This window comes from Parasteatoda tepidariorum, chromosome 10, assembly GCF_982258835.1.
Source record: "Parasteatoda tepidariorum strain Cologne lab strain chromosome 10, Ptep-v5.0, whole genome shotgun sequence".
NCBI lineage: Eukaryota > Metazoa > Arthropoda > Arachnida > Araneae > Theridiidae > Parasteatoda > Parasteatoda tepidariorum.
In genome coordinates this window covers 55,626,099-55,652,708 of record NC_141764.1, presented here as the reverse complement: position 1 = coordinate 55,652,708, position 26,610 = coordinate 55,626,099, and the positions used below count along the sequence as shown (strand labels likewise).

The 26,610-nt window shown below is 28.0% G+C and overlaps 1 protein-coding gene across 1 annotated transcript in view; it reads right to left on the bottom strand.

Moving 5' to 3' along the window:
• The window catches only part of LOC107452989 (cell adhesion molecule Dscam1), a 270,828-nt gene that overhangs the window by 21,057 nt on the left and 223,161 nt on the right, over positions 1-26,610 (bottom strand). Inside the window, exons 19-23 of the mRNA XM_016069635.4 lie at positions 24,206-24,443; positions 19,270-19,368; positions 15,044-15,229; positions 8,384-8,677; positions 7,214-7,393 (exon numbers count right to left, since the gene is read on the bottom strand). Coding sequence (XP_015925121.2) covers positions 7,214-7,393; positions 8,384-8,677; positions 15,044-15,229; positions 19,270-19,368; positions 24,206-24,443 — 997 coding nt within the window. The remainder of the gene's footprint in view (positions 1-7,213; positions 7,394-8,383; positions 8,678-15,043; positions 15,230-19,269; positions 19,369-24,205; positions 24,444-26,610) is intronic.

The following is a 26,610-nucleotide window of genomic DNA, read 5'->3' as shown; positions in this document are numbered from 1 at the left end:
AACATTATCACAGCTTTGATATTGGTCCGTCATTTTGATAAGGCTTTCGAAGTATCGGAAAACGGTTCCTTTAACGTAATTTTCTGTTCATCGCTTTGTACCTAACGTTATTTATTGAGAAATCAGCGATTCTTTTTGGGCTTAAAAAATTTCAACTGGCTGTTTCTTTTATTAATGCTAATTTAATTCTAAGAAAATTTTGCTTCGAATATTAATTTTCTTACATTTTGAGTAATATTGGGGGGGGGAAAAATTTCTGTTACATATGACTTTTTAACAGTTGACTTTTTAACAATTTCTGTTACATATGACTTATATACATTCGCATTGCTGATTTCAAATTCGCATTCGGTTTCTCTCTTTAAGTTACAATTTTTAAATGACATATTTTTTGTCAATTTTGTGTTGAAATGCACAAATTTAAAAACATTATACGACTTCGCGTCCAGGTCGTTGGGCTACCGAAGCGGAGGTGCCATCCCCTCTGCAGAGAACCAAAATTGTGATGGCATGTCTTCGGATCATCCTCAGGGATGTTTCCCAGACCGTCGCCAATAGCCCATTGTGCAGCTCTAGTGCGACGTAAATGAACTACAACAACATTATATATAAGAAGGGTTCGCATAGCAGAGTTAACGCACATCATCTCGATTAAAATTGCATTAGAACCCAAGCACGAATTGCACGAACCCAAGCAAACCCAAGCAAATATGTCATTATACTTCACTATTCCGTATTATGAACAGTAGTTTCGTGTTGCTTCTGAACAGGTCACAGCGCCTCTAATGAAGGGGAATAAGGAAGCGTCCCTAGCCTTTTCCTGGGCTGTCCTATTCGCCCCTAGACATTTCCAAGCATGGGTTCCAAACAATTTTAATCCTGATGACGTGTCCCAACTCCCCTAGAAGTCTTTTATAATATTTACGAAATCCCCTGTAATATATAACGTTTTTGAACCTGTACATTTCGTGAAAAAATTTACTATACGCGTCATGTTAAAAAATATATATATTAACTTTTTGAGTAAAACTAATTTCCGGTTCAAAGTCCCTACAAGGAAATTAGGCAAGATCAAATATTTGTATGAATTTGAACCCATTGTTCTTCATAGTAAAATATAATTAATGACATTTCATATTTTTTTTCATAAATATTTAGTTCGAAATGCATATTTGAAATAGGATGAAAAATGAAGAAAAGGGACATTTGAAAATTACCAAAAGAATGGTTTAAACACCGTATGTTTTGGTTTTTAATAACCGAATTATGATTTTTAATTTACCAGAAATTTCACTATCATAAAGTACTGTACTTTTAGTAGAATTTTTTTCTCCGCGTATGACTTCATTTTGAAATTTTGAGAATTTATTGGAAAATATACTAAAAAATTTTAAAAAAAGTGAAAAATATTTATGATATTTCAATGATATTATTGTTTGATATTCATGAATACTTTGCTATTTTTTCTTTTTAATTGGTGAAGGTTCAAATTAAATATTGTGTGTTTTTTTTTAATATGAATTTATTTTTTATACGATTTATCATTTTTAAGAATTCATCAATTTTTTTTACTTGGAATTACAATTTCAAATAGGGTTGGATACAAAATATTTGAGAGGATTAAATTTCAGTAGTTAAATAAGGGTTAAATTGTATAAAATATAATTTCTACTTAGCAATTCAACATTTTTTTTGTAATACATTTAATTTCTTAAAAAACCTTTTTTCTATGGCAATTCAGCAGAAACTAATTAAAATAATGAATTTGTTTAATTTGAACTTGCCACTCTAAAAATTTTATAACGTTAGAAAAAAATAACTCTGTTTAATCTGACTAATCCTAATCTGAATTGCTGGTGTAAAAGTGTACACCATTTTAATTTAGTTCTTAAAAGGGATGAAACCTGCTTTATTATTCGAAACTTTAATTGAACCTTATGCATTATATGCCTTATTTAAATTTTCAAATCTACTTTCCAATCAACCTCTTTCTTAAAGCTGCGCGAACAGTTAGTTTCCATTGAAATTAAAAGCAATCAGCGTTAAATTACGTTTACTTTAAACCTGCGTTGTATATTAGCGAACTATTTCCTTTAGTTTGTTCCTAAAATAGATAGTTTTTTTTCCTTATAGTAATATTTTAACCAAAATTATTTAAACATTTTAATTCAAAAAAAATATGCATTTTAAATTATATCAGTTTTTTTTATAAAATCCTAAGTATGGATAAACGCTTCTGTAAAAGAAAATTATTTTGATACTTTTTATACTGATTGCTAAAATGAAGAACAATTAGTACGCTTAGTCAACTTTAAATAAAGTACTCTTCTTTCTTAAATCGTAATCTATATTTTCAAATTTAAATTTCTGAAAATTTCAAATAACATTTTTGAAAGAGTAGAGTACTCAACTGTAAAGGATTTTATTGTAACTTTTATCGAATTTACACAAATCTTGTTTAGCATTCTAAGAGTGACCCCCAACGAATAACATTTTTTTTCATCGCTGACAAAAATTAAAGATTTATTTTCGATTAGATTTAATTTCAAATTACTAATAAAAATCTGGTATGAGTAAGAAAAAGTTTAAGAGGAAGTGCGTATAGTTGTAACTTGGATGTGGTTACAACAAATGGAGTTAGTTATAAATGATATATCCAAATGAAATTTCACTTCTGTCATAGGTTAATTAAAGAATAGAACATACAGAATTTATTCAAGTGATTAAAAAGAGCAAAAATATTTATTTCATGTAAGAAAGCATGCTTAGTTCGTCTCAAATTAATTTATTTTAAATCCATTAATTAATTAATGTTTTTTTTTTCATTCGTAACCAGCAGGTATTCGTACTTTATTTCATTATGAGTTTCATTCCATTGATTTAATGATTCATAGTAAACAGAGAGCTAAGATTTAAAAAAAAAAAATTCCAGAGTTTGTAAAATAGTAAAAGTCCGCTATATATAAAAAGCGGGACAAGCAAGAGAAAAATGTGTGACAGCAGGAAAAGAATTCGTTCCAATGGTAACCAACAATCCCGGTTCCTCGGTTAATGGCGAATTCCTGTCTTGTATGCTGGGACATATACAATAACAGCAGGAAAATTTGTTACACTGTCACGATTTCAAAAGGTATTCTCAAGAATCATATTTAATGGGCTCCACACAACAATAATCTTTTACCTTAACTGGAAAAGAAATTCCATGAGTAAGATTAAAGTTAAGGTGGCTTACATTGATTTAATAACATTTACTTTATTATTTAGCTTATGTTCTAAATGATAAAAATAAACCATGATAAATTTCCTCTCACTTTTTTCTCAACTTTGTTAAAATTTACTAAATGCTATAAAGATTTCTAAGGTGACGACAATTCGCTTATCTGAACAATGCCAATCCATTAATCATGAATGAATTGCTGAACGTTGGAACGTTGGAAATGATGAAAATCTCAGTATTCGGCGCGAAGCGCCGCTAACTGATTCGTCTAAATTTGAGAGTCCTAAATTGCATAGGCATAAATTTCAAAGTGAAATATATGAAAAGTTCGCCACAGCCTGGCGCTGTGGAAGTCATGTGAGTGGTAGACTTGTGGGCTCTAGTTCTTGGTCTCAGGGAGTAGAGATCTAAGTAGCTTCACTAGCTCTTCGTCCTTGAGTAGCTCTTTCATTTCTTGAAAAATTTTGAGGAATCTGGTTGCGGAGTTAGTGACATTCTTGGGTTGTCTTTCAACTTTAGGGATCCTCCTGGGTCTTGCACCGCAGCCTGTAAAACAGGCTGGGTGCTCACCATTACAATTGATGCAGGTCGCAGGTTCTGTAGGTGGTTTTGTACACTCGTACGTGTAATGTTCTCTGGCGCATTTCATGCAGGCGGGAGCTGTGGCAGTACAATTTCTTTGAGTGTGCCCAAATTTCTGACATTTAAAGCATTGGATCTGGAATCTGCCGCCTCTGAAGCGCTCGATCTGTACTGGCTTTTCTAGGATAGTCTTAATGTTGTAGATGTTTCTGTTGCTGGCTGTATCCCATTGGATGATGAGAAAAAGTGATGAATTGCTGATAGAAACGAATAAGAATACATTTCTATTGATGTGTGAATGTGAATCGTCCAATAGGAATGGTGCAGACTGCAGACAACAATTGATTGATTTATTCCACTCAGTGATAGTTCAGCTTCTGACTTAGATAATATCTATTGTAAGTACTTGACCAACGCTTACTGAGTGAAAGATCTCTCCTAAAAAATAAGATGTTCTTGAGGTTGACAGATGTAAAAAATTAATCTTTATAAAATGAGGTTAAGTTTTTCACCAAAAATAACCTCTTAATAAACCTAAATTTCAATATCATTTATATTTCCCAAAATCAACCACATATATTACTCAGAAATAATTTTAGTTTAGATCGGGTGAAATTATCCACGCCTCAAATATACGCATTTTCTTGAAGTGCAGAAAAAATAATCCGTACACCTCATAAACAACCACCACAAACTAGGATGCTCAAAAGTAGATTTCCATCAACCTGAAAACAACCTCAAATGTAACTGAAGCAACTTCATACACCTTGACTATTCACTCCTTGAGAGGTTGATCTCTTAAGGTTGTTTTTGAAATCAACTTTTAACAAACCTCAAATTAACCTTGACGCATCAAAACAACCTCAAATAAACCTCAAAAATATTTTAAATTTCTGAGAGGGCTGGTTTATACTGGTTGTCAAAAAAGATTAAGAAAAATATGAACCAGGTTTGAAAAACCCTTCAAGATTTTAAGATTGGGCGATTTTATTTATATTTTTTTTTCGAAACAGTAGGGTGAAGAGATGAGGCTGTGATACTTTTGATCATCGATGATCTAGATTAGACTTCAATCTTTTGCTATACTCTACTCATCAAATTAAAATTCATCGTTTTTATCGAAAATTACTTCTTTGCCAATGCATTCTTCCAAAGATGGCTCTGTCTGGATAACACTGCCCCTCAGCTATATCAAACTTATAACCACACGTGGGTAGGTTGTAACATTCAACTAACTGCTTTGCTTCCATTAGTTTCCTTTTCCATCATATAATGTAGAAATATTAATACATCTTAAGAACAGGACCTATGAGATTATACTATTAAAATGGTGTTAGTTCGTTATTGAGTACTTAAAAGGAAATTTTTCAATTATATTCATCGTTGAATATGCTTTATTTTATAATTAAATAAACAGTATTGGCTTAATTTCCTTTCGATAAGTCAAAATAAAGAAATTTTTAGATATTCTTAAAATAATACGCAAAAAAAATTATAAAGCACGTAACTTAAATGTATAAGAAGAAACAGAATTTAAATTACTTGTCAAAGAAAGCTTGTTCTATTATGTAAATTCTTAACATTAAATGTTCTTAACTTATAATAATTCTTAACTTATTATCGTAATCAATATGCGAAATATCAATTTTTAAAAATGATATATCATGAAGCAATTTTTTTTCTTCTTTTGGCACTTAAATACGTTTAATTTAATTTGAAAACATGGAATGTTTTACTTTAAACATAAATTTAATTTTGTTTTAAGGTAAGTCTTAGAATTGCTATGTATACATTCTCCAATTTCTCACTGAACTAGAACAGAATATTAAGTAGCTTGCATATTATGAATGCTGAAATAACGAGCTTTAAACACTTTCCTTATTTGCGAAAATAATTTTTCTTTCGGGAAAGCACCGAACCATAATTATGTGTTCGGCTAGAATAAATGTATAATTATGATTAATTAAGTCAAAATAAGACTAGCATTCTATGCAAATATTTTTCACGTTTTTCATTGCATAGAAACAAGAAATTCAAAATTTACATTTAATCAGCTCTCTCTCTCTCTTATTACTTAAAAAACTAAATAAATAAATAAAGGATTAAAAAATCAGATCGTTCCCTCTCAAGAACCGCATCTTATCCCTACATTACTCAGGCTAAAATCATTTTTTTTCATATTCTTAATAACCGGCATGTGTAATACCGTCTAGCAAAAATGATCCAAACAGAATTATTTTGATCTTAACATTCTCTTTCGAAACAATCATTTCCTTCAAAAAACAATCATTCACTTAATTATTCTAAAATTAGAAAATTGGTAGAATTAACATTACAGTACGAAACATCAACAACGAAAGTATCATAAGAAGTACAAATGAACAAAATGTAGATCATTCTGTTTCTTCTATTCAGAAAACGGATCTGAGACAGAAAATTTAAGAAGTTTGTGCATAAAATTTTTGCATTATTGTCGCAGTAAGTTTAATTTATTTCCATAATCTTTGCAATCTAATCTATTTCTCTAGTTTTTTTAAATGTAGTATTTGATATAAATATATTGATTGGTAATTAAATATTATACATTCATAAAAAAATATTCTTTTTACTTGGCTCAGTTAAGGCTTAATATATGATTTGATACAGATTCTAAACTTCATAAAAATTAGTTAAGCGTGTTACTCTTTTGCAGTGTGAGATATCAACACAGAAAATTTGTTATGAATTGAATTGAGCAAGCAACATTTGCTTCAATTCTAGAAAAATGTTGGCATCTCCAATGAAAAAAAACTCATTTTTGGAAGAATTTAAAGAATGATATTGTATTATAGCATCGAAAGCGAATTAGAGCATAAAGCAGCTTAAGTTGCTGGTATAAAATGAACTGAATTTCAGTTCATTTTATACCAGCAACTTAAGCTGTTTTATTTTCTAAAAAAAAAATGCAGCAATTATATCTACGAGACTCATTGTTAATTAAAAATGATATGTTTGGAAAAATGTTTCAATCTTTTCCGTAGTTAAGACTTAAAATATGATACCATACAAATTCTTACCCTCATAATGGTTAGTTAAGCGTGTTACCCTTTTTATCTTTGCAGTGTAAGATATCAAAACAAAAATATCATAAGAATTGAAATAAAAAATTCAATTTACAGTTGTTTTAATTCTTAAACAGTTGACATCCCCAATGCTGAGATAAAAAAAATTTATTTTTTGGTGGAATTTTAACGGTGATATTGTTTTACAGTATCAAAACAGTTAGTATTTCAGTTAATTTTACAAGATATTTAAGCTGTTTTATTTTCGAAAAAGTGCAGTAGTTATTTCTAGCAAAACTCATTACGAATTAAAGATATGTTAGGAGAAATTTTTCGATCCATTCCGCAGTTAAGATACAGTACAAATTCTTACCTTCATAATGGTTGGTTAAGCGTGTCCCCCTTTTTTTGCAGACTAGAAAAAACACCGCAAGGGAGACAGCAATAAGGACAATAATGGCACAGCTTACAGGAACAATAATGGAAAGACTCTTGTATTTTCTCAGCTGTTCCTTTTCTCCGGTTTCTCGGACTATTTCAGGCTCAATCGTACCTATGGGAATGATATTATTGCCTTAAGTATCGCCTTGAGACAGAAAACGATTCAACTGGCAACTTATATTAAATATATTGACCATTCTTTACAGATGCGTCAGCCAGGCTTTAGTATTGGATAAGAGTATCAAGATAAAATATTTTAGCTCTAATATTGTAGCTAGAATCAGAGAATAATAGAAAAGTAATAAGTTAAAGAACATCTTTACTTTGAGGTATACGAAAGTCAAAAATTGCATTCCTGAACTTTCATTGAAAAAAATGTGACATGTCTATAGATATGTATAATAAAAAATGATGCAATAGGTATGGATCGAGTTAGGCATATAGAAGATAAGCAATACAATTAAAACAAAATAGTTGCACTAATTATATATATTTTTGAGACAAGCAGAGATTATTTTCAAGTGTTACAATTACAGTGTTACTATTTTAAGTCTCGAGAGAACCATGTTTAGCGAATTTGACAATCCATTTGCTCGTATTCTGAAATTTTTTCAGCTGCAAGGTATAATTTCTAGTTAATCGTCAAACTTTAACTTAACTCAAACTTTATACTTAACAAAATCAAACATTTCTTACTAACTACCTACTTGTTTCTCTCCTCTTCTAAAAACGGTTGAAAACCGAAACAAATACGCTTGAATTATAATACGTTTGAACAAATACCTAAATTGAGTTTGAAGTGTCATTCAAAACATGCGTCAAAAAAAGAAGATATGTTTAGATATATTTACGCATGCAGTTACTACATTAAATGATTTGTCGGTTGCAAATTGTGTCAATGCGTGAGGAACAAATGTAAAAACTGCTTGTCTTTCAAACATTATTTCATAACATATTTCCGAACATAACAGTTCTAATACTAATTTTTCAACTATACAAGAGAATTAAAACATTTCTCATAAACATGTGTACTAATACTAAAATTGACAACTGTGTACCTCCTCCTACAATTAATGCAATTGACATATCAATAAAATCTCACCTCCCATTAAGGTAAGCGTTGAGGTCTCATAAACGACTTCTGTTGGACCAACACTGTTGTGTGCTGTAACCATGATGCTATACCAGGTACTTGGTGTAAGATTCGTGATTCTAGCATATTCTTCACTAGGTTCAATACGAGAAGAGAGTATATTCCAGTCCAGCAGTCTCTGTTGTTTGTACTGCACAACAAAAAATAAAATTGGGCAGCCTCCGCTTTTCCATGCACTTAGACGAAGAAGAATTGTTGTGGCATTTCGACTGATAAAAGTCTGTTCGCTGGCTGCAATCGGAGCTGTAAGTATATAATATGTTTGTTAAAAAGAATGCATAACTTAAAATAACATGAACACAACAGTTGTAGTTGTAAAATCAATTAATACAAAATATTGTTGTAAATGTGAAAATAAAAGAAAATCGAAGAGCTTATAAACTGTTTGATATTTATTAAACATTACATCAAAAGTGATGTTACATCAATACTTACTTTTCAAAAATTTAATCTAAATTGTTTGTGGGCCCAGTCTTAAATATGCAAACTAATTAGAGGCGAAATTATTTTAATTGTAGTTTTGAAGTTGAGTAGGCAAGAGAGAGTATAAAATTTAGACTCCCTGAAATTTATTTCACTGTTTGTGTATGTTACTATGTTAAATAAGTCGCATTTTTTCAAATTTTTAATTTTTGTAAATTATTCAGTTGATTCCCTTGAAAATTTAGGTTTTGTCTTAAAATACGTAGATAGAATTAGTATAAAAATAGAAATACCTTAAAATTAAAAAAAAAATAAAGAAATTACAATTAAGTTACATATTTGGAAGTTATAAATAATTGCCTTTACATGGAATTATTTATCACTAAACATGATTTATAACAGTGTTCAAATAAGTATTTTTATTTGTTTCATTAGTTCCGATAAAATTTTCATGAAAATATTTGTTTGAAAGGAAGACACAACAATTACAGATTCTATTCATCATATGTAATAAGTGGTAGCTTATATTTTATTGTACCTATGTAACTTATATATGATTTAGAGTAGCGTTGAAGAATTTAATCGGAAAAAATACGGAAATTCTTTTTATATTTTTCATGAAAAAAAAACATGAAAAATGTGAGCTGGGGAAAGAAAAAAAAAAAGGAAAATCAGCTAAGCTCAATAATTGGACAAAATATTTCCAGACATTTTTGTTGCAAATTCCTCTTCATCATTTCTCCTAATGGTTTGTCTGTTGCGTTTTCGTTTTTGGAAAAAAAAATTTTTTTTTTATTTCAACAAAGATACAGAAACTATATTTGAATATATTTGTAAACGATAGAAAATTTCATAATTATTTGTAACCCAATTCATAAAATTCGACAATTATTTTTGAAAGTGTATCATAATATTTCAACTTTTCTTTTTGACTCATCACACAACAGATGATAAAATAACATGGATTTTTATTATTGTTAGTTTAAGCATTCCCTACATTGTTGCAATAAAATGATTGAGTGTAAGTTCCTTAAGATTATTTTTAACGCTCTGAAACGGTATGAAAAAACTCTTTTTTCACTATTAGAACAAATTTTCAGAACTAAAACTTCTGAATCATATTGCCAGATCTATATTCTTTTTATAAGTGCCTTTTTCAGTTAATTAGAGTAAATGCTATTTTGTTTTTCCCTTTCATCTTATAATATTCAAATTCATATCCTTTGACTTATTGTACAATTTCAAAAGTGGTGATATTTAGTGTTTAAATGCTTTATTTGGCAAAACCAATAGAAAACGAAGGCTTTTAATGCATAGTTTATAATTAATATTTTAATTTTCTACATTTCAACTGTGTTTTTTAAAGTACAAATAAATTTTATTATAATAAACCTTGTGTAATTAGTAATAATGAAATTTTGTAGCATAACAGTTTTTATTTCCTAAACTGTATAACTTCTATGAAAAGAAAAGTTTATAAAATTTGCAAATTTTTATATGACTCAATTTAAAAAAAAAAAAGAAGAAAACTATTTTAGGAATCAATAAGTTTCACTTATAAATAATAGATGGTGCCACTAAAATTTGATGAGACAGAAGTTTTTTTAGTTTCAATATTCTTTCATCCTAGAGCTTTAGGCAGTGCCATCTATTGCTGAAAATAAGGAACAAAATAATATTATTATGGACATTAATTATTCAAATAAATGACGGAAACGTGATTGTTTCAATTAAAGTTTTAATTTTTTATTTATGTTTATAATATTTTAATACTTTACTTTTTCCAAATTTCAAAGTTACACTCTAAAGTGTAAGCAATTTCCATTATTATAAACCAGGTGTAAATAATAATAATAAAAAAAAATTGTTGCATAAAATTCCCTATTTTCTTAATTGTATGGCTCCCATTATAACAAATTACTTAATGTAGAAATTATTTTCTTTTTCCAACTTTCTTCGAAAAGATCTAGTTTTAAGATGTTGAATAAGAAAAAATAATTAATAAGAAATATAAATAAAATACTGAATCAAAAGCGAAAAATATTCTTATTACTATGACGGAAAGTTTGAACAGGACATTTTAAAAAATGATTGCTGCCTCTTCTTCAGTATTGTTTGCTTATTTTTTATTAAAACAATTTACAAATCATTTAAAAAAATGCAATTTTACAAGGAAAAATACAAAAAAAAATTGAAATTGCTAGATTATTTCCTAAGATTTCGTTTTTAAAAATACTATTATTTAAAATCAAAATTTTCAGAAACTATTTGACCGATTTTGCTCATCTTTTGTAATTTACCGTGCAAGATTAATATCTTTAAAAAGATTTAAGAAGTGTATACCTTACACTTAAATTTTTTCCTACCATTATTAAATAAAACAATAAAAAATAATGAATATTTACGAAAAATTACTTTTTGCATGGAATTATCATTGGGGAAACAATTTTTTTTCAATTATGTGCATTAAAATTTCAATTCACTAATAAATTTCTCGAGATATGACGAAATACGCAGAAATTGAATTTAATATTAAGGGGTCAAAACTATGGGCCTCTCTCTTGAACAAACTATTGGGACCTTATTTCCCACATTGCGGCAATCCCAATATTTATATATTCAATTTAACTAATCCACATTCACTTCAAGTAAAGAAATAAAATAATTTCTTAAAATGAATGCAAATAATGGAATGCTGTTATCACTCCAAAATTCTTATTATCTTCATTTATCCGTAATTTTTTCAACATTCTGTTAAAATACAGATATTTAAAATAACAGAAATAACAGAAATTTTTTTTAATTAAATTCTATATTTTTCTGAATTAAGGTTTTCTAAATATTTTAAAATAATTTGTGTGTTTTATCTAAAGAATTAAAAATACATATTTTATTAGTACATTAACGATGATTAAGAGGTATAATAATAAAAAAATAGTTTTTTCATCGCCATAAAGATTCATTTTAACTGCTATGAATTGAAAATACTAAATTAACGGAGTTTTTATTACCAAATTTCTTTAACCTATTTAAAAATAATAATAAAGAATGTAAGGATGATTAAATACAAAAGAGAGAAAATTGTGATCACTATTTACCCATCAGTCAATTTTTTCCCCCCGAATGGAAATGCCACAACCTATCAAGTCATGGGAAGCAAAAATTAATCAATTGATGGTTAACTTCCAGTCGTCCAATCGGCAGCATTGGTATTCAAATTTTTTGATATTTTATAATTCTTACACCTCGTTATTTATGATTATGATGTTGAAAATGATCTAATTGAAAAGTGTGTTGATCTGAAAACCTAGAACAACGCCCAGTAAATCGACTCTAATTAAATCGAATATAATTTATATATAATAAACGATAATAAATAGAATAAAATTTTGGAAAGTTGCAACAACGGAAAAGGTGTAGTGCTGCCATCTGTCGCCTAGCCAAATCTTCTGTATCTCTGTTTAAATTATCCACTTAAATAAATTATTTTATTGTCACAGTAGAATTAACGTGGCAGGACAGCGAGTACAGAAAAAATTTATTTAATGCTAATGTCTAATCGTAGGCTAAGCATAAAAATCTTCCACGGTGTTAAGAATAATTAAACAGGTTTTAGCTCTTTGGTATATTCAGTAGATTTCATAAGATTGTATTTTAATAATCAAAATTTTAGGTAATTACTGTTAATTTATAATTAGTTTCCTTCAGACGTTTTCTGTACTTAACTTATTTTAACAAAATGGTTAGATTTACGGTCCAGCGGAAATGTTTTAATAATTTCTTATCAGGTACCAGGCAAAAAAAAAAAAAAAAAAAAAAAAAAATTATCATTATTGAAAATAATAACAAGTATTTATTCAATAAAGAAATGGTTCAAATAATTTTCTAGTTCTCGAACAATTGATTATTAATTAATATATATTTTATAATGCTCACTTTATGTGTATTGTACGTGTTTACTTTATGTGTATTGTATATTGTTATGTGTAAGAAGGTAAATTTTTGTTCTAGCATAACGTATTTCATTAGCCAACTGCTTTTAAAAGCAAACAGTCATATTTTCTAATTAATAAAACAGATTACACCTATTATGAAGCCGTGCTTTACATTTTAAGAGCAGATGCATTTTATAATCGAATAATCAAATCTTTAAAACTTCGTATTCTCAGCAAAAAATATTTGATATTATTTTAGTGCTCCCATCTATATGTAACTACTCAGAGATTTTCTTTTGACGCTTCGATTATAAACTGAAAAATATATTAAATGTTACGTTTTTTTTAACTATACTGTTATTAAGAATAAATTTTTTTAACTTTAGTAAATTTTACTTTTATATTTAGAATGATTTTATTTAGCAAGATAATTTTACACGGTAAAGTATTTGTTTTATAAAAGTTCGAACTAGAATTCGATTTCTAGGAAAGATTTTCGTTGTTTTAATGCTTAGAAAGTTCCATTTAAAATAATATAATTCCTTTTCAATCAATTTTCAAATGTTTATTTTTTTGTTTTGTTTTTTTATTCTCTTGTTATAATTCACATTTGTAATTTTTAGTAATTGATTTCTCATTAAAATTTAATTATTGATAAAAAAAAAAAAAAAAAAAAATGAAAAGGAAAACAATCTTTCCAAAATTTAAGTTTTCAATTTATCTTAACAATTTTTTTAAATCTAAAAATTGACACGTATAGTAATTTAAATTTGCAAGGAATTCAAATAAGATTTTTGAAAATAAGAATAGTATTACATCAATGTTATTTTCTGTCTGAATGCTTTGAAAATTAGCATTAAATTTGAACGCTCTAAAATAGCAAGTTCGAAAAAAAAATAAAGAAAAAAAAGGAAATAAATTGTGTACTATATAAGTTAATACCTAAATAAAAAGTAAAATTACAATAAAAAATAAGAATTGATTCTGCTCAGACTTTTTCTAAGCAAACTACATTCATTTTCGCCAGAGATCGGTTAATTTGTTTTAAAGAGATTATTTAATTACAATCATCCACAAAATAAACATACTTTAACTTACATCAATCATAATTTATGCTAAATTCATCCTTTTTCCTAATCGTTCTAATTTCCTTCTAGAAGTAGAACATATTTCACTTCGATGCAAAAAATACTCCGAATTCATTAATTACTTTCTAAGTCAGTGATTCTCAACCACTGTGCCGCGGCACTTTTGTGTGCCGCCAAATTCTTAAAATGTGCCGCCAAATATTAGAAATGATACAATAAAAATTATAATGCTTTTTTTATTACAAGTAAAGTTTAAATTAAAGAAAAGTCTATAGATATATATTATTATATATATATACTTTTTATAATTTTTCCGCACTTTAACCGCGTGAACATCTCTTTGTGGGCGATTGTCTTGACTCTGACAATCTTAAAATAAGAAGGAAGTGTTTAAATTGTGTTTGACACACAATTTGAAAAAATGTTGAAATTAGTAGGAAATTTAATGACTATTAAAATTATTAATTAACAAAGGCTAAAACAAGCTAAATACTAACTTCCAAGCGAAAATGAAAGCTAATCATTAAGGTAAGCTATGCAATTAATAGTTATAAGAACAAATTAACAAAGGATGACTAGCAAAAAAAAAGAAATGCTAGCAATTAATAATTAGCAAAAAACTAACTAACAAGAAATCGCAAAAAATAATAATTAATGTAAAAAAACTAACAGTTAATAACTATGGAAAACAAGCTAACAATTAATAACTAGCAAAAAAAAAAGACTGTTACTAACTAATAAAAAATTAGTCGAAAGAAATAATTAATCCCTTAATAAATGTGCTTTTGTAGTACATATTATTTTATTTCACATTCAAAACTATTATCACAAACTATTTAACACAGTGTATTATAGGTAAGTAAAAAACTTTTAAACTAATTTTTTTCATTGTGTGCCGTCAAATTTCGAAATCGTTAAAAGTGTGCCGCCACAAAAAAAAGGTTGAGAATCACTGTTCTAAGTCATTTTCGGGGATAAAAGGTTTTGTTTTTAATATTTCAAACAGCCCTACATTTAACGAACACCCTGATATAAGAAGCGACTTGCTTCGCTTTTTAGGTTCCATTATATACGAGTTCGACTATATTTTGTTTTAAAAAAGTTATGCATATAAAGGAACGAAGATATTAGAGTTTTTTTTCTTTTTTGCCTTAAATTATTACCTGTTCCATCAGTTTTTACTGTTATGACGTCACTTGGTTGGCCTTTTCCCATGGTATTGAAGGCCGTTATGTAGAATTGATACTCTCCACCACAATTGAGGCCTGTGAACTTATGATTGCTTTTTTCTGAAGGGAGTTGCACTTCGGCCCAATCAAAAGCTTTCTCTCGCCAATGAAGGACATAACCTATGAAATAAATAATTAACGCATATAATTTTATATAACACATACGACATAAGCGGAAAAGTACTGAAAAAAAAAAGCAATTCTAAACACGCAGTTTCTGACACTTACGTCCTGAATTTGAAACAAAGAAAAAAAGTAGGGGAAGAAGGTAAGTAGAAAGAAAATATATCATAAATAAATAAATAAAGGAAGAGAAAGAAGTGAAAAATAACTATTGCCTACATTAATCAGCCAAAATGTAGCAGGTAGTTAACCAAACCTTTCGCAGAAATTAGAATTTAACAGTATTGAAACGTGATTTTTTTTCTTTTTTTTTTACTAAGTAAAACTAATGTTTACCGTTACGGACACAAACTTAAATTTTTTTTTAATATTTTATAACCGTCGTTGAACAGGTTTACGTCTATCAATTTTCGGTTTACGTCTATCAATGTTCAACTCCGTAGCCTTAAAATTTTGTACCCTATCCAGAAGACAAGGGACCAAGTATAGGGAGAAATTTGAGACTTTTCGATGGAACTAACTGGCATTTGCGTTACATGGAGAGGAAAAAAACGAAAATCTCCCGAGATTAGCATGACGGCAAGGGGATATCCAACTTATTCAAAAATAAATCAGATTCTCTGAAAAGTAAATTGTAATTTTTCACAACTCCAAAGCAGAAGGTTGGTAACAAATTGGTTATATTCAATTTACACAGAACGAAAACAGTTGCTTGAAAGCTGTTTACACGCAAGACTTAGCTTGCAGTAGGTTGTCAGTTTCACACGATTCCTGAAGTTAAGAATTTCACCTGGCAAAGGAAAGGCAAAAAATAATCTAATAAGGCAAGGAACCAATCACCTAGTGTCTGAGTTCTGCCCTATATCGGATTTATCCTCAAGCCACAATGTTTGCCTGAAAATTCACTAAGAGAATTGGAGGCGAAAAATAAGGGTTTTGTTCATTTAATGACGACGTACGCTTGATGGTCAGCCAAGTATAAATGCAGAGTTTCTTACTCTTGAATCGTTTTCATGTCTGTGGCAAGTAGTTTCAAAATTTAAGTTAAAAAAAAGGAAAGGAAAAAAAGTAGAAAAAAATTGTTCACACTGCATGCAATTCGAGTTCTTACAGTCATGAAGCAAGAAGGAGAACCTGATTAAATGTATAAAATATATTTCACCAATTAGGTATTAATTCTCCCTGGATATCAATCGGAGGTGCTTGAATTGCAAGCAGTAAGAATGCCTCTTCAGAAACCGAGATATGAGGAGTTTCTTACTCTTGAATCATTTTCATGTCTGTGGCAAGTAGTTTCAAAATTTAAGTTAAAAATAAAGAAAGGAAAAAAAGTAAAAAAAAAAAATTTTCACACTGCAATTCGAGTTCTTACAGTCATGAAGCAAGAAGGAGAACCTGATTAAATGTATGAGATTTATTTCACCAACCAGGTATTAATTCTCCCTCGATAACAATCGGAGGTGCAGGTGCTTGAATTGCAAGCAATAAGAATGCCTCTTTAGCAACAGAGATGTGAAAACGTATCTCACAGTGAACACAGAGACATATTCTAGAAGATAAAATACTCTAGCCAAAATAGCTAAAAAAAAACTAAAAAAAAAAAGCCATGAGCCATTACTACACCTACACTTGGCTATCAAGTATATTGATTGTTGTTGTTGTTGTTCATTTACGTCACACTAGAGCTGCACAATGGGCTATTGGCGACGGTCTGTGAAACATCCCTGAGGATGATCCGAAGACGTGCCATCACAATTTTGATCCTCTGCGGAGAGGATGGCACCCCCGCTTCGGTAGCCCGACGACCTGCACGCGAAGTCGAGCACTTTACGGTAGAACAGTTTAACGAGGACCAATACCGCACACCCTCTGTCCCTACGCAGACTGATCCAAGTGGTCACCCACCCGCACACTGACCGCAGCCAGTGATGCTTGACTTCGGTGATCTGCTGGGGACCGTGTCTTAACGATCAGTCCACTGCGGGACATCAAGTATATTGAAGTAGCTTGGTTTGCCATCTCACTAGGCCTTTTCGCCATCTCCCACTGCTAGCGCCACGACAGTTTTTGTGAAATTTTTCCATTTTCATCACAGCAAATAAAGACTCATACTGCTTACTTTCTTCATTTGGAATATAAACAAATAATATTTGAGCTGAATACTCTTAGATGAATAGTTTCAAAAGTATGCATTTTCTAAAAAATACCAAAATAAGTGATATTTTTTGTAATGAGAGTAAATGAAAAACATTGACTTTCTATAAGTTTTACTAGATGGCGGCACCAGGTAATACAATTAATAATTCCATATAGTTTTTAACTCATTGAAATCAAATACTATATCGATCTACATTAATATAAAATTTTCTTTTTTTTTTTTAATAAATTGAGCACTCATTCCTCTCTTCTTTCAAGAAAAAAAATTAAAAACTGTTTTGATGATTCGTGAATAGCACAAAAAGCGAGTTTTATAAATTTTTTTCTTGAAGGGAATCATGACTCCGTTATCTTATGACTATTATAAAAAAATCAAAGTTCAAAAATATTTTGATGAATATACATCAAATAAAATTAGTTTTCTATGCGACTAACACATCGTTATATTAATATTTGCCTTTCTTTAACTGTATAGGCACATAAAAATAAATTTTTATAATTAAATAATTTTTATAACTTCTATTAATATTGAATTGTAAAATAAATCCTGTTTGTTATCAATCAGGTTATTATTCTCCGTTAAACCTTCAAAGGACAAAGTTACTACTTTAAATCTTTAACATAATATTTGTTATTATGTCTTCTCCCAAAGTCCTTCATATTTATTTGAATGTGATTTTGTTTTAATAAAAAATAATAAATTATTTGTGAACACAAAAATAAGTTTTTCTTACTTTTTCTTTTGTATATCAATGCAAAAACAATGAATGATATTAGTAGAAATATTTACTTTACATAAGCACAAAACTAGAAAAAAAAAATTACGTTTTAAAAAAAATAAATTGTTATACATTAATTTCTTTTTACAGAGAAGATATAACGATCACGAAATTCGAGGAATAAGATTAAAGAAAATTCCTGTAAGTATGCGGAATATCTTTGGAGAAAAAAAAGAAGAAAGAATGATAAAAAAGCAGTCAAGTAATTATAATATTTTTAATCAGAGCCGCGTTTCAATCATTGAGAAAATAATAAAAATAAACAATAATTGAAAGATAAATGAGATATTCGGCTGCATATCCCTAAAAATAGTAATACGTAAATTTTATTTTTAATATTCAGATGTAGTTAAGGAAATAACTAAAAAATATATTTTGCAATTTAAACCTCATAAGGAATGTATAGTCCTAACTTTTAATTCGTAAACGCGTAAAATTTCTTAATTTTCTTTCAGATTTTATTTTTAAAAATTTCTATGTCGTAGTAACAAGTAAGATTGACAATTTAACATTAGTGATATCATCACAATTTAATGATTAGTGTTATCATTTTTTGAAATAAAGTTGGATAAATTAAAAGGCACGTTCAAACTTAATGATAATAATATTGTTAATTTCAAATTCATGTTCATTTTCTTTAATAAAAATACTTTTTAAATATATGGAATTGTTTTATAAAAACACCACCTGAATAAGCTAATAAATGTTTGAAATAATGTAGTGCTGCCATCTACTAAATAATTATTAAAAATATTGAAAGAGAGTGATAATTTTGAAAAATTTTAAAATGTACCAACGTTTTTTGGTGGAATACAATTTGGTGAAAATTTGGAGTACAATTACACAATTCGTAAAATATTTTATATAATTATCTTCAATAGTCTTTTTAAAAGTGGAATACTATTAAAGTTGTTTAATATAAGGAAATTAAATCAATTTAATTAAATAAAATTTTTATACTTTAGTGCTGCCATCTATTGAGAGAACATTGAACGTATAACTCTTTTTGATTGAAATATTCACATTTTAAAAACAATTGTTATTGATATTTTATTTTAGTACGCTAGAGGAACTGATTATAATACATAAGAAGCATCACACCTGAAACTGGTGCTGCTTTTCCATTTTGTCTGTCCCACTTTAGGCCGATTGAAGAAGCAGTAGTTTCAGAAACAGACAACACAGGTGGCATAGGTGGATCTGTAATTAAAAAATAAACATAACTTTTCAAAAAAATAAAATATTTCTAACCTTAAGTATTTTGCTACAGTTATTTTAGTATATTTATAATTTTGAAATTTTTTATAAGACTAAAATTATATTCCTTAAAAATATTTTCATCAATTTGTTGTTCCAAGAAACCTTTCGCAAATAAAATACAAGAATAAAATTGACAGAAAAGTTTAATGAAATCCCAAAGAAGGTACAGTAAAATGCAAGTTTTCATGTACCAACATAATTATTTTTTTCTTTAGAAGCTCATAATCTGTAGTTAAACCAATTATAGAAAAATTTCAAAAAAATAGTTATTTGGAATTCAATATGTTTTCTCTCTACAAATAATAGAGCTTACAAAATACTTATTGGATAATAAATATATATAAATTTTTCATAGTTCATTTATTATAAGTTATTATCAAATGCATCATTATATTAGTTTTGAAAAGGCAAACCTGACCTGCAAGAGTCACATTTCCGATTACTTATTTCTTAGATGCATACATATATATTTTCAATAAAAATATAAATAAATGAGATAACTTTAATGAAAAATTTAAAAAAGAAGAAAAAACCTCTAACAACTTTTTTTTTCTTTCGTTACATTGTTTTTCTTGTCCACAAATACAAATATTGCTTTAGCAATGATTTTATTTTGTCCTTCTAGCACTTTGCCTTAATTGACCATGAAAGTCTCGAACTGTTTACTTGTTTCGGCTAAATAGTGACTGAAAGAAAATATATGCTGAATCGGACTAATCTAAATCTACTTAGGTTCAACATGAGCTGAGTAATGGCTATACAATTAATGCGTTGCTTAGTAAAATAAATGTATACGTCTTCCTATCCAAAATATTTGTTGATAACTTACTGGCGTAACAGTACAATTAGTAACCATTTAAAAAAAAAAAAAAAAAATTTTAAATTTTCGACTTAAATATTTCAATTTTTATTAAATTTTCGATTAAGAAATTTAACTGCAACAAAGATTAAACAAATTTTGCTGGAAAAAAGGAAATTTTCATTATGGGACAAATATTATTTATTTTATATTTCTCTTTTACTTTTTTTTAACTTATTTTAAAGAATGATTATGACACTTTTTTCAGCAATTTCCGAATAAAATTTTATTAAAGAAATATTTTTTGCTTTTTTTCTTTAATTAAATCGTTATATAAATTTAATGACAAATTTTTCTCACGTTCAGTTTTAATAATTAAGAAACATTTCTATTAACATTAACATTTTATATATTCCGTTAATTATAATTATCTTTGAAATATTATGAACATCTATAATTAAACAAAATGTTACTAATATTTAATAATATTATTATAGCTGAATACACCTTTTTTTTAAAATCTAGAATATGCAGCATTCTTATAACGTTTGTCAGTGGAAGAATTAATACATTAATTATTAGATACTTATGAGTTTTTAATATAGGTATTTATAAGTTTTTACTATAGATATATAATTTTTTTTTTTTTCCCCTTTCATTTTTTCCAATTTCTAAGAAAGTCGTTTCAAATGAATTAAGCTTTATCAAAATTAAAATAAATTTTTAAAAATTTTATTTGGCAATTTGAAATGTAAGTACCATAATTGTAATTAATTTTTAGCAAACCTCAAATATTCTAGGTAATTTATGTTTTAGTTCTATAAATATTTATAGATGGCAGCACTATCTTTTTGCGAATAATAAGAAGGAAGACTATTTTGAAAATGCTGCAAATGCTCTTACAATTATTCAATACAATTACTCAATCTTATAACTAACTATTCAGTCAAATATACTTACATTTTGGAAAATGTTTATTTTTTTAAACTTATTTATTTATTGATATATTTTAATTAAAGTTATAGAATACCTTAGTTTATTTAGGAAAATCATCCAATTAAAATAAAATATAACATAACAAAAAATAAGTACAAAGATAGTTATTTACATCAATATTTTTTTCTTTTGGTTTAATTTTTATAAGTTTCGTTTACACATTTTAAATTTATCGTTATTAATTTTTTGCGCAGAATTCTACTTTATAAATTCCTTTACGCCGAAATCAATTTAATTTATACTTTTGAACAAGAATATATTCGATCGATTAATTATCGTTGTTTATTTTCGACAATGAGAATATTAATTTTTAAATGCATTTTTCCAAGAAAGGAATCAAATATTTATAAAATTAAAAAAAAAAAATACACGTCACTTAAGAAAGAAATTAGAATAAATTAATTTAATCTCTTCGTTGAAGCCATTTCTTTGATAACCTTTCTCTACGTTTATAAAAAGAAGAATCAAAACGTTCCCTTCTAGTCCAAAATTCATCATAAATAAACAAATATTTCTTGTTTTTTTGTTACAATCATTTCCATCAATAATAATTTGTACTATTTAACTGTTTCAACCGCATAAAAAATTTCAACCTTTAAATATCGTTGAATTGTTATGTAATTACTATTAAAGAATTGTTAAAACTTGACTTGGAAATAAAAATTTTGAATATTTGATCTGATCATTAGTAATTTTTATTTTTAATAAAAAATATAATACAATTGCTTATAATATAAATGATGCAAATAAGAATATTTTATTACTAGATCGCTAGTTATGATATTGAATTAAATAAATAACTTATTTTTCACAGAACACGAACACGCGTAATTTTATTTTTACTTATTCTTTTATTTTTTCACTTATTTTTTATTATTTTTTATTTCTGCTTTAACTTTATATTTGTTTATATTTATTCACTCATTTGTTTATTCGATCATTTTGCGATTGTTTATTACTTTACCCTTAAAAGAACTGTTTAATGTCATTATAAAGATGCTCCAATAGTTAGAAAATCGAATCCAAATATTATGCAAGTTTTCCTGTACTTAAATTCCTAATTGATTATTTTTCTTTCAAAAAAGTTTTAGTTTATACTCATCTAAAAGCATCAAAATCTAATTGAAAAAAAAATATAAAAAAAATACGGCATTTAACTTTTTTTCTTATTTCGGACCATATTTAGCTTAAAAATTAAATAAAAAGATCTTAATTTTAACTTTCTTAAATAAAAAAGGTCTTAACTATTCTTAACTGTCTTTAAACTTTCCATACAAAATCTTTTTTTTTCTTCCGGTTACAAATTAATTTATTAAAAGTGTCTATTTCTCCTTTTAATTCAAATAAGTTTCAAGACGGAGCTCAAATAACTTACGAGATAGTTAGGAGATGGCGCTCAAATAACTTCCTATTCGAGTATGTTTAAAAATAGTATTTAAATTCATGTTAGTAAAAATTATATTTTTTAAATGTTTTTAGTTTATTTTTCATTACTGTTGCTTTCCATTCATAAAACACGTTTAGATTAATAGGAAGTAGCCATTCCTTCTTTAACTATACACAGGGAAAAAATCCAATTATCGAGGTAAGTAATAAAAGGTCAGCACTTTTTCAAACTTACATTAAGTGCTTTAATTTTCAGAAAAGTCTTAGCACTGTTTAAACAGAAATTAGAGCGAGAAATGTAGGAGCTTTTGGTGTTCTAATACGCTCTTTCCATCAAAAATAATTTGCATTGTTACAATTGTAAATGCATCTATCTGACATTTTATAATTTTGAAATTAAAATGCGTGACAAAAGAAAGTTTCTGGACTAATATTCAAGACTACAGAAGTTATAGTAATTTTCCGAAGTTATTGTAGTTTCCCGAATAATCTTTATTGTTTTAATTTTTCAATAGGTAAACTACTATGTTGCCGAATTCATCAGAGTTTCAAGACTAATAACTTCCCTTTGTATGGATGGTTTTTCCTGCACTAGGGGCTGGGGCGTTTATAGAGGCTTCTTAAAGCCACATTTTTGATTTTCTGTATCCAGCGTATTTTGAGGCAATGTGGCTGGACGTGTTCTCAGTGTAAAGAGTGTTCTCTGTTCTAAATGATAATTAGCAAAGTAAACTCAGCATTGCTACTCTAACTAAATGCTAACACTAACGTATGCACTGCTCGCTGTAAGAAAAAATCGTAATAAACATGTCAAAATAAGTCAAATCAGAACTACCAAAAAGGTGAGTTGCTCCTAAATATAGCAAACATGTTACCATATTTAACAACATAACTATAATGAACTGATACAAATTTTTACTTCAAACTAAAAAGAATTATTTAATAACAATATTAAATTAAGAAAGGCAGCAGATTTATCATGAGATATTATCTTATCTATTCCATTTATTAAAAACGAAATTATTTATTTTAAAATATCGCCTTGCAATGAGCTGAAGTCAGCAGCTGTTAACTTTCCAACCGAAAATCTTGAAGGTATAATGCGGCTTTGAGGAGAACTCCTCCAGACTGAAAGTCTGGGGCTGTCTGTTGCTATGGTAACAAGCGAGAGCACATTTCTAACGGAAGTGAAATTGGGGAAAGAAGGTGTCGATTGGTTTACTCATGACCACCTACGCTAAAATTAAGACAAAACTATTCACCCCACACCCCTATTCGAAGTGACCTCTGCTCGCAACCATAGTAACCGCCACGACGCGACACGGGTGTCTGGAGGAGTTCTCCTGAAAGTCGCACTATAAGGAGATCGGGATTTGTTTTTACTTACATTTTTATTGAAAATCCCATCCCAAAAAGTATTTTTTATTAATGTAACAAAGCAGTATCGGTATCAGTACAGATTTAAAACTTTATATTTAAATAAATCTAAGATACAGTTCTCAGTAAAGTAAGTGTTAATGACTTGAACAATAAATAGAGAGTCATCAAAATTGAAGAAATACCAAAAAGAGAGTCAATTACTCACGGTTCACGCACCGAACTCAAGAGTGCGGATTGCCACCTCATCTGAGAGGGGTCCTGCTCCCTTATCATTAAAGGCCTGCACCACAATTATGTACTTGGTGTTAGATCTCAACTGCGTAATGTCACAGCTTCTATCCTGTCCCTCAATAACTTCAACAGTTTTGTAAATGAATGGATCAGTGGTTGATGCTGTTTTGTAGCCTATGTAATAACCTCGAATTGAACCATGGTGAAGATTTTTCATTGGTTGCTACAATAATAAAAATACGAATAAGAATAAAACAAAAATAATTAATTATCAACTCATACAACACAAAATAATTTAAGTTACTTTTTAAAAATATTTGAATTTCTTCTTCAGGTCATGTATATTTTATAAGCGATATCATAGTTATTTCTTTTACGTGATATTGGACACAGAAATCTTGGCTATAAATTTAATAAGTTTACTTTTATTTCATTTTATTGACAAAACACAAACAAATACAGTGGCTTATAGTGAGAAAAAAATGACCATCGCAACAATAAAACCTTTAGACGAAAAAAAAGACTCATTTAATGTGTCAAGATCTCTTCCAAATGTGTGAAAATGAGATATTTGTATTAGGAAAGCTGTTTTTTTGAGTAATAATTTTACTAAATGAGCTTAGTTATAATTTTTTATTCTATAAATTGCTCCCTTTTACAAAAAATGAATCATATTTAAAATATGAGAGCAATCAATCATATTATTTAGAATTTTCAAGCAAAATAAAAAAATTCAACGTCATTCCAATGATTGAACACTAAAAATATTTTGCAATGGAGTAACAGAAAGGATAATCCTTAGAAATTTAGTTGATTAACATTACATCATTTCTGCGATTTTGAAAGGAATAATTATTCTCGCAACAATCAGTTGTTGGCAAAGGGACTATTGAGATAAGGCCCCACAATTTTGATACCAACAATTTGATGGATCTGAAATGTGGGGATGTGGTCAGTTTTGCACTCCGTGCTCGAATAAAGAAGAGTCTCATCCGTAATTTAGCCTAAAGAAAATATAAAAGTCTGTTAATTAGACATTGCTAACAATGAACAAAACTAACTAGCAGAAAAAAAATTTAAATTTTGTGAATAACAATTAAAACAAGTTACCTAAAAAGTGGAATTGTAAGGAACTGGTTTCAAATTGCATAAATTTGATATTTGATCCTAAGTTACTAAGCGGACATGTTCATTAATTCAATATATCTAACAAAATTCTAAAGAACTGAATAAAAAGTAGTGAGAAATAACTAAATAAAATTGTATTTTTTTATTTAATTACCCTGTAACATTACAAAAGGTTCCATTCTTTTAACTATTATCATTTGGATACTTGTAAATATATATCAAACCATGTTGTCGTTTAAAAATTTTTAATACTGTTTCTTTCTTGAATTAATCGTTTGTTTTAAATTCACTTTGCCTAAATGAAATAAGTTAATGCTTTCCAAAAGTCTAAAATGACTTTTAATTCCCATAAGTATTAAATTGAATGAGATTAAACAGTTGCGTTTGAAACAAATATTTCTTTTTTCCTTAATTATTGAAAGCCTATTCAAGGCAGTTAGAATATAAAATCAGTGACTTTGCGACTTATCCAAAAACTTTTGTTTTAGAAAAATTTAATGTATTACAGTTTAGCGCATTCCAGAAAAAATTGAAATAAATGCTTATTTTTCGTGTGCTAATGGATGGATTTTTTTTTGTAACTGTGTAACGATACATAAAAACAAAGAAACTCTGCAAAACACTAAAACATTTTGTTAATGCATTAAATGATAATTTTTTTTAAATGTTTATCAATATAACCTTTTTAAAAATACCGCAAGACTGCTAAGTGTTATTATAACGGTTTATCGTCATTGAAAAGTAGTCAATACAAATTTAACTGACAATTTTCTCTCTTATCGGTCAACACATGTTATTTTTTTGTGCTAAGGGATGGAATTTTCTTCTACTTACGGATAGTTTCTTTTTTTTTTTTTTGTAACTGTGTAACGATACAGAGAGACAAAGGCACTCTGCAAAACACTAAAACATTTTGTTAAAGCATTAAATGATAATTTTTTTTTTATATTTATCAATATAACTTTTTTAAAAATACCGCAAGACTGCTAAGTGTTATCATAACTGTCTATCGCCGATGACAAGTAGTCAATACAAATTTAATTTATAATTTTCTCTCTTACCGGTCAACACATGTTATTTTTTTTGGTGTTAATAAGTGGATTTTTTCTTCTACTTATGGATAGAGTTTTTTTTTGCAACTGTGTAATGATACAGAAAGACAAAGCCACTCTGCAAGACACTAAAACATTTTGTTAATGCATTAAATGATAATTTTATATATTTATATATAAATATAAAGTTTTAGAAATTTCGAAAGACTG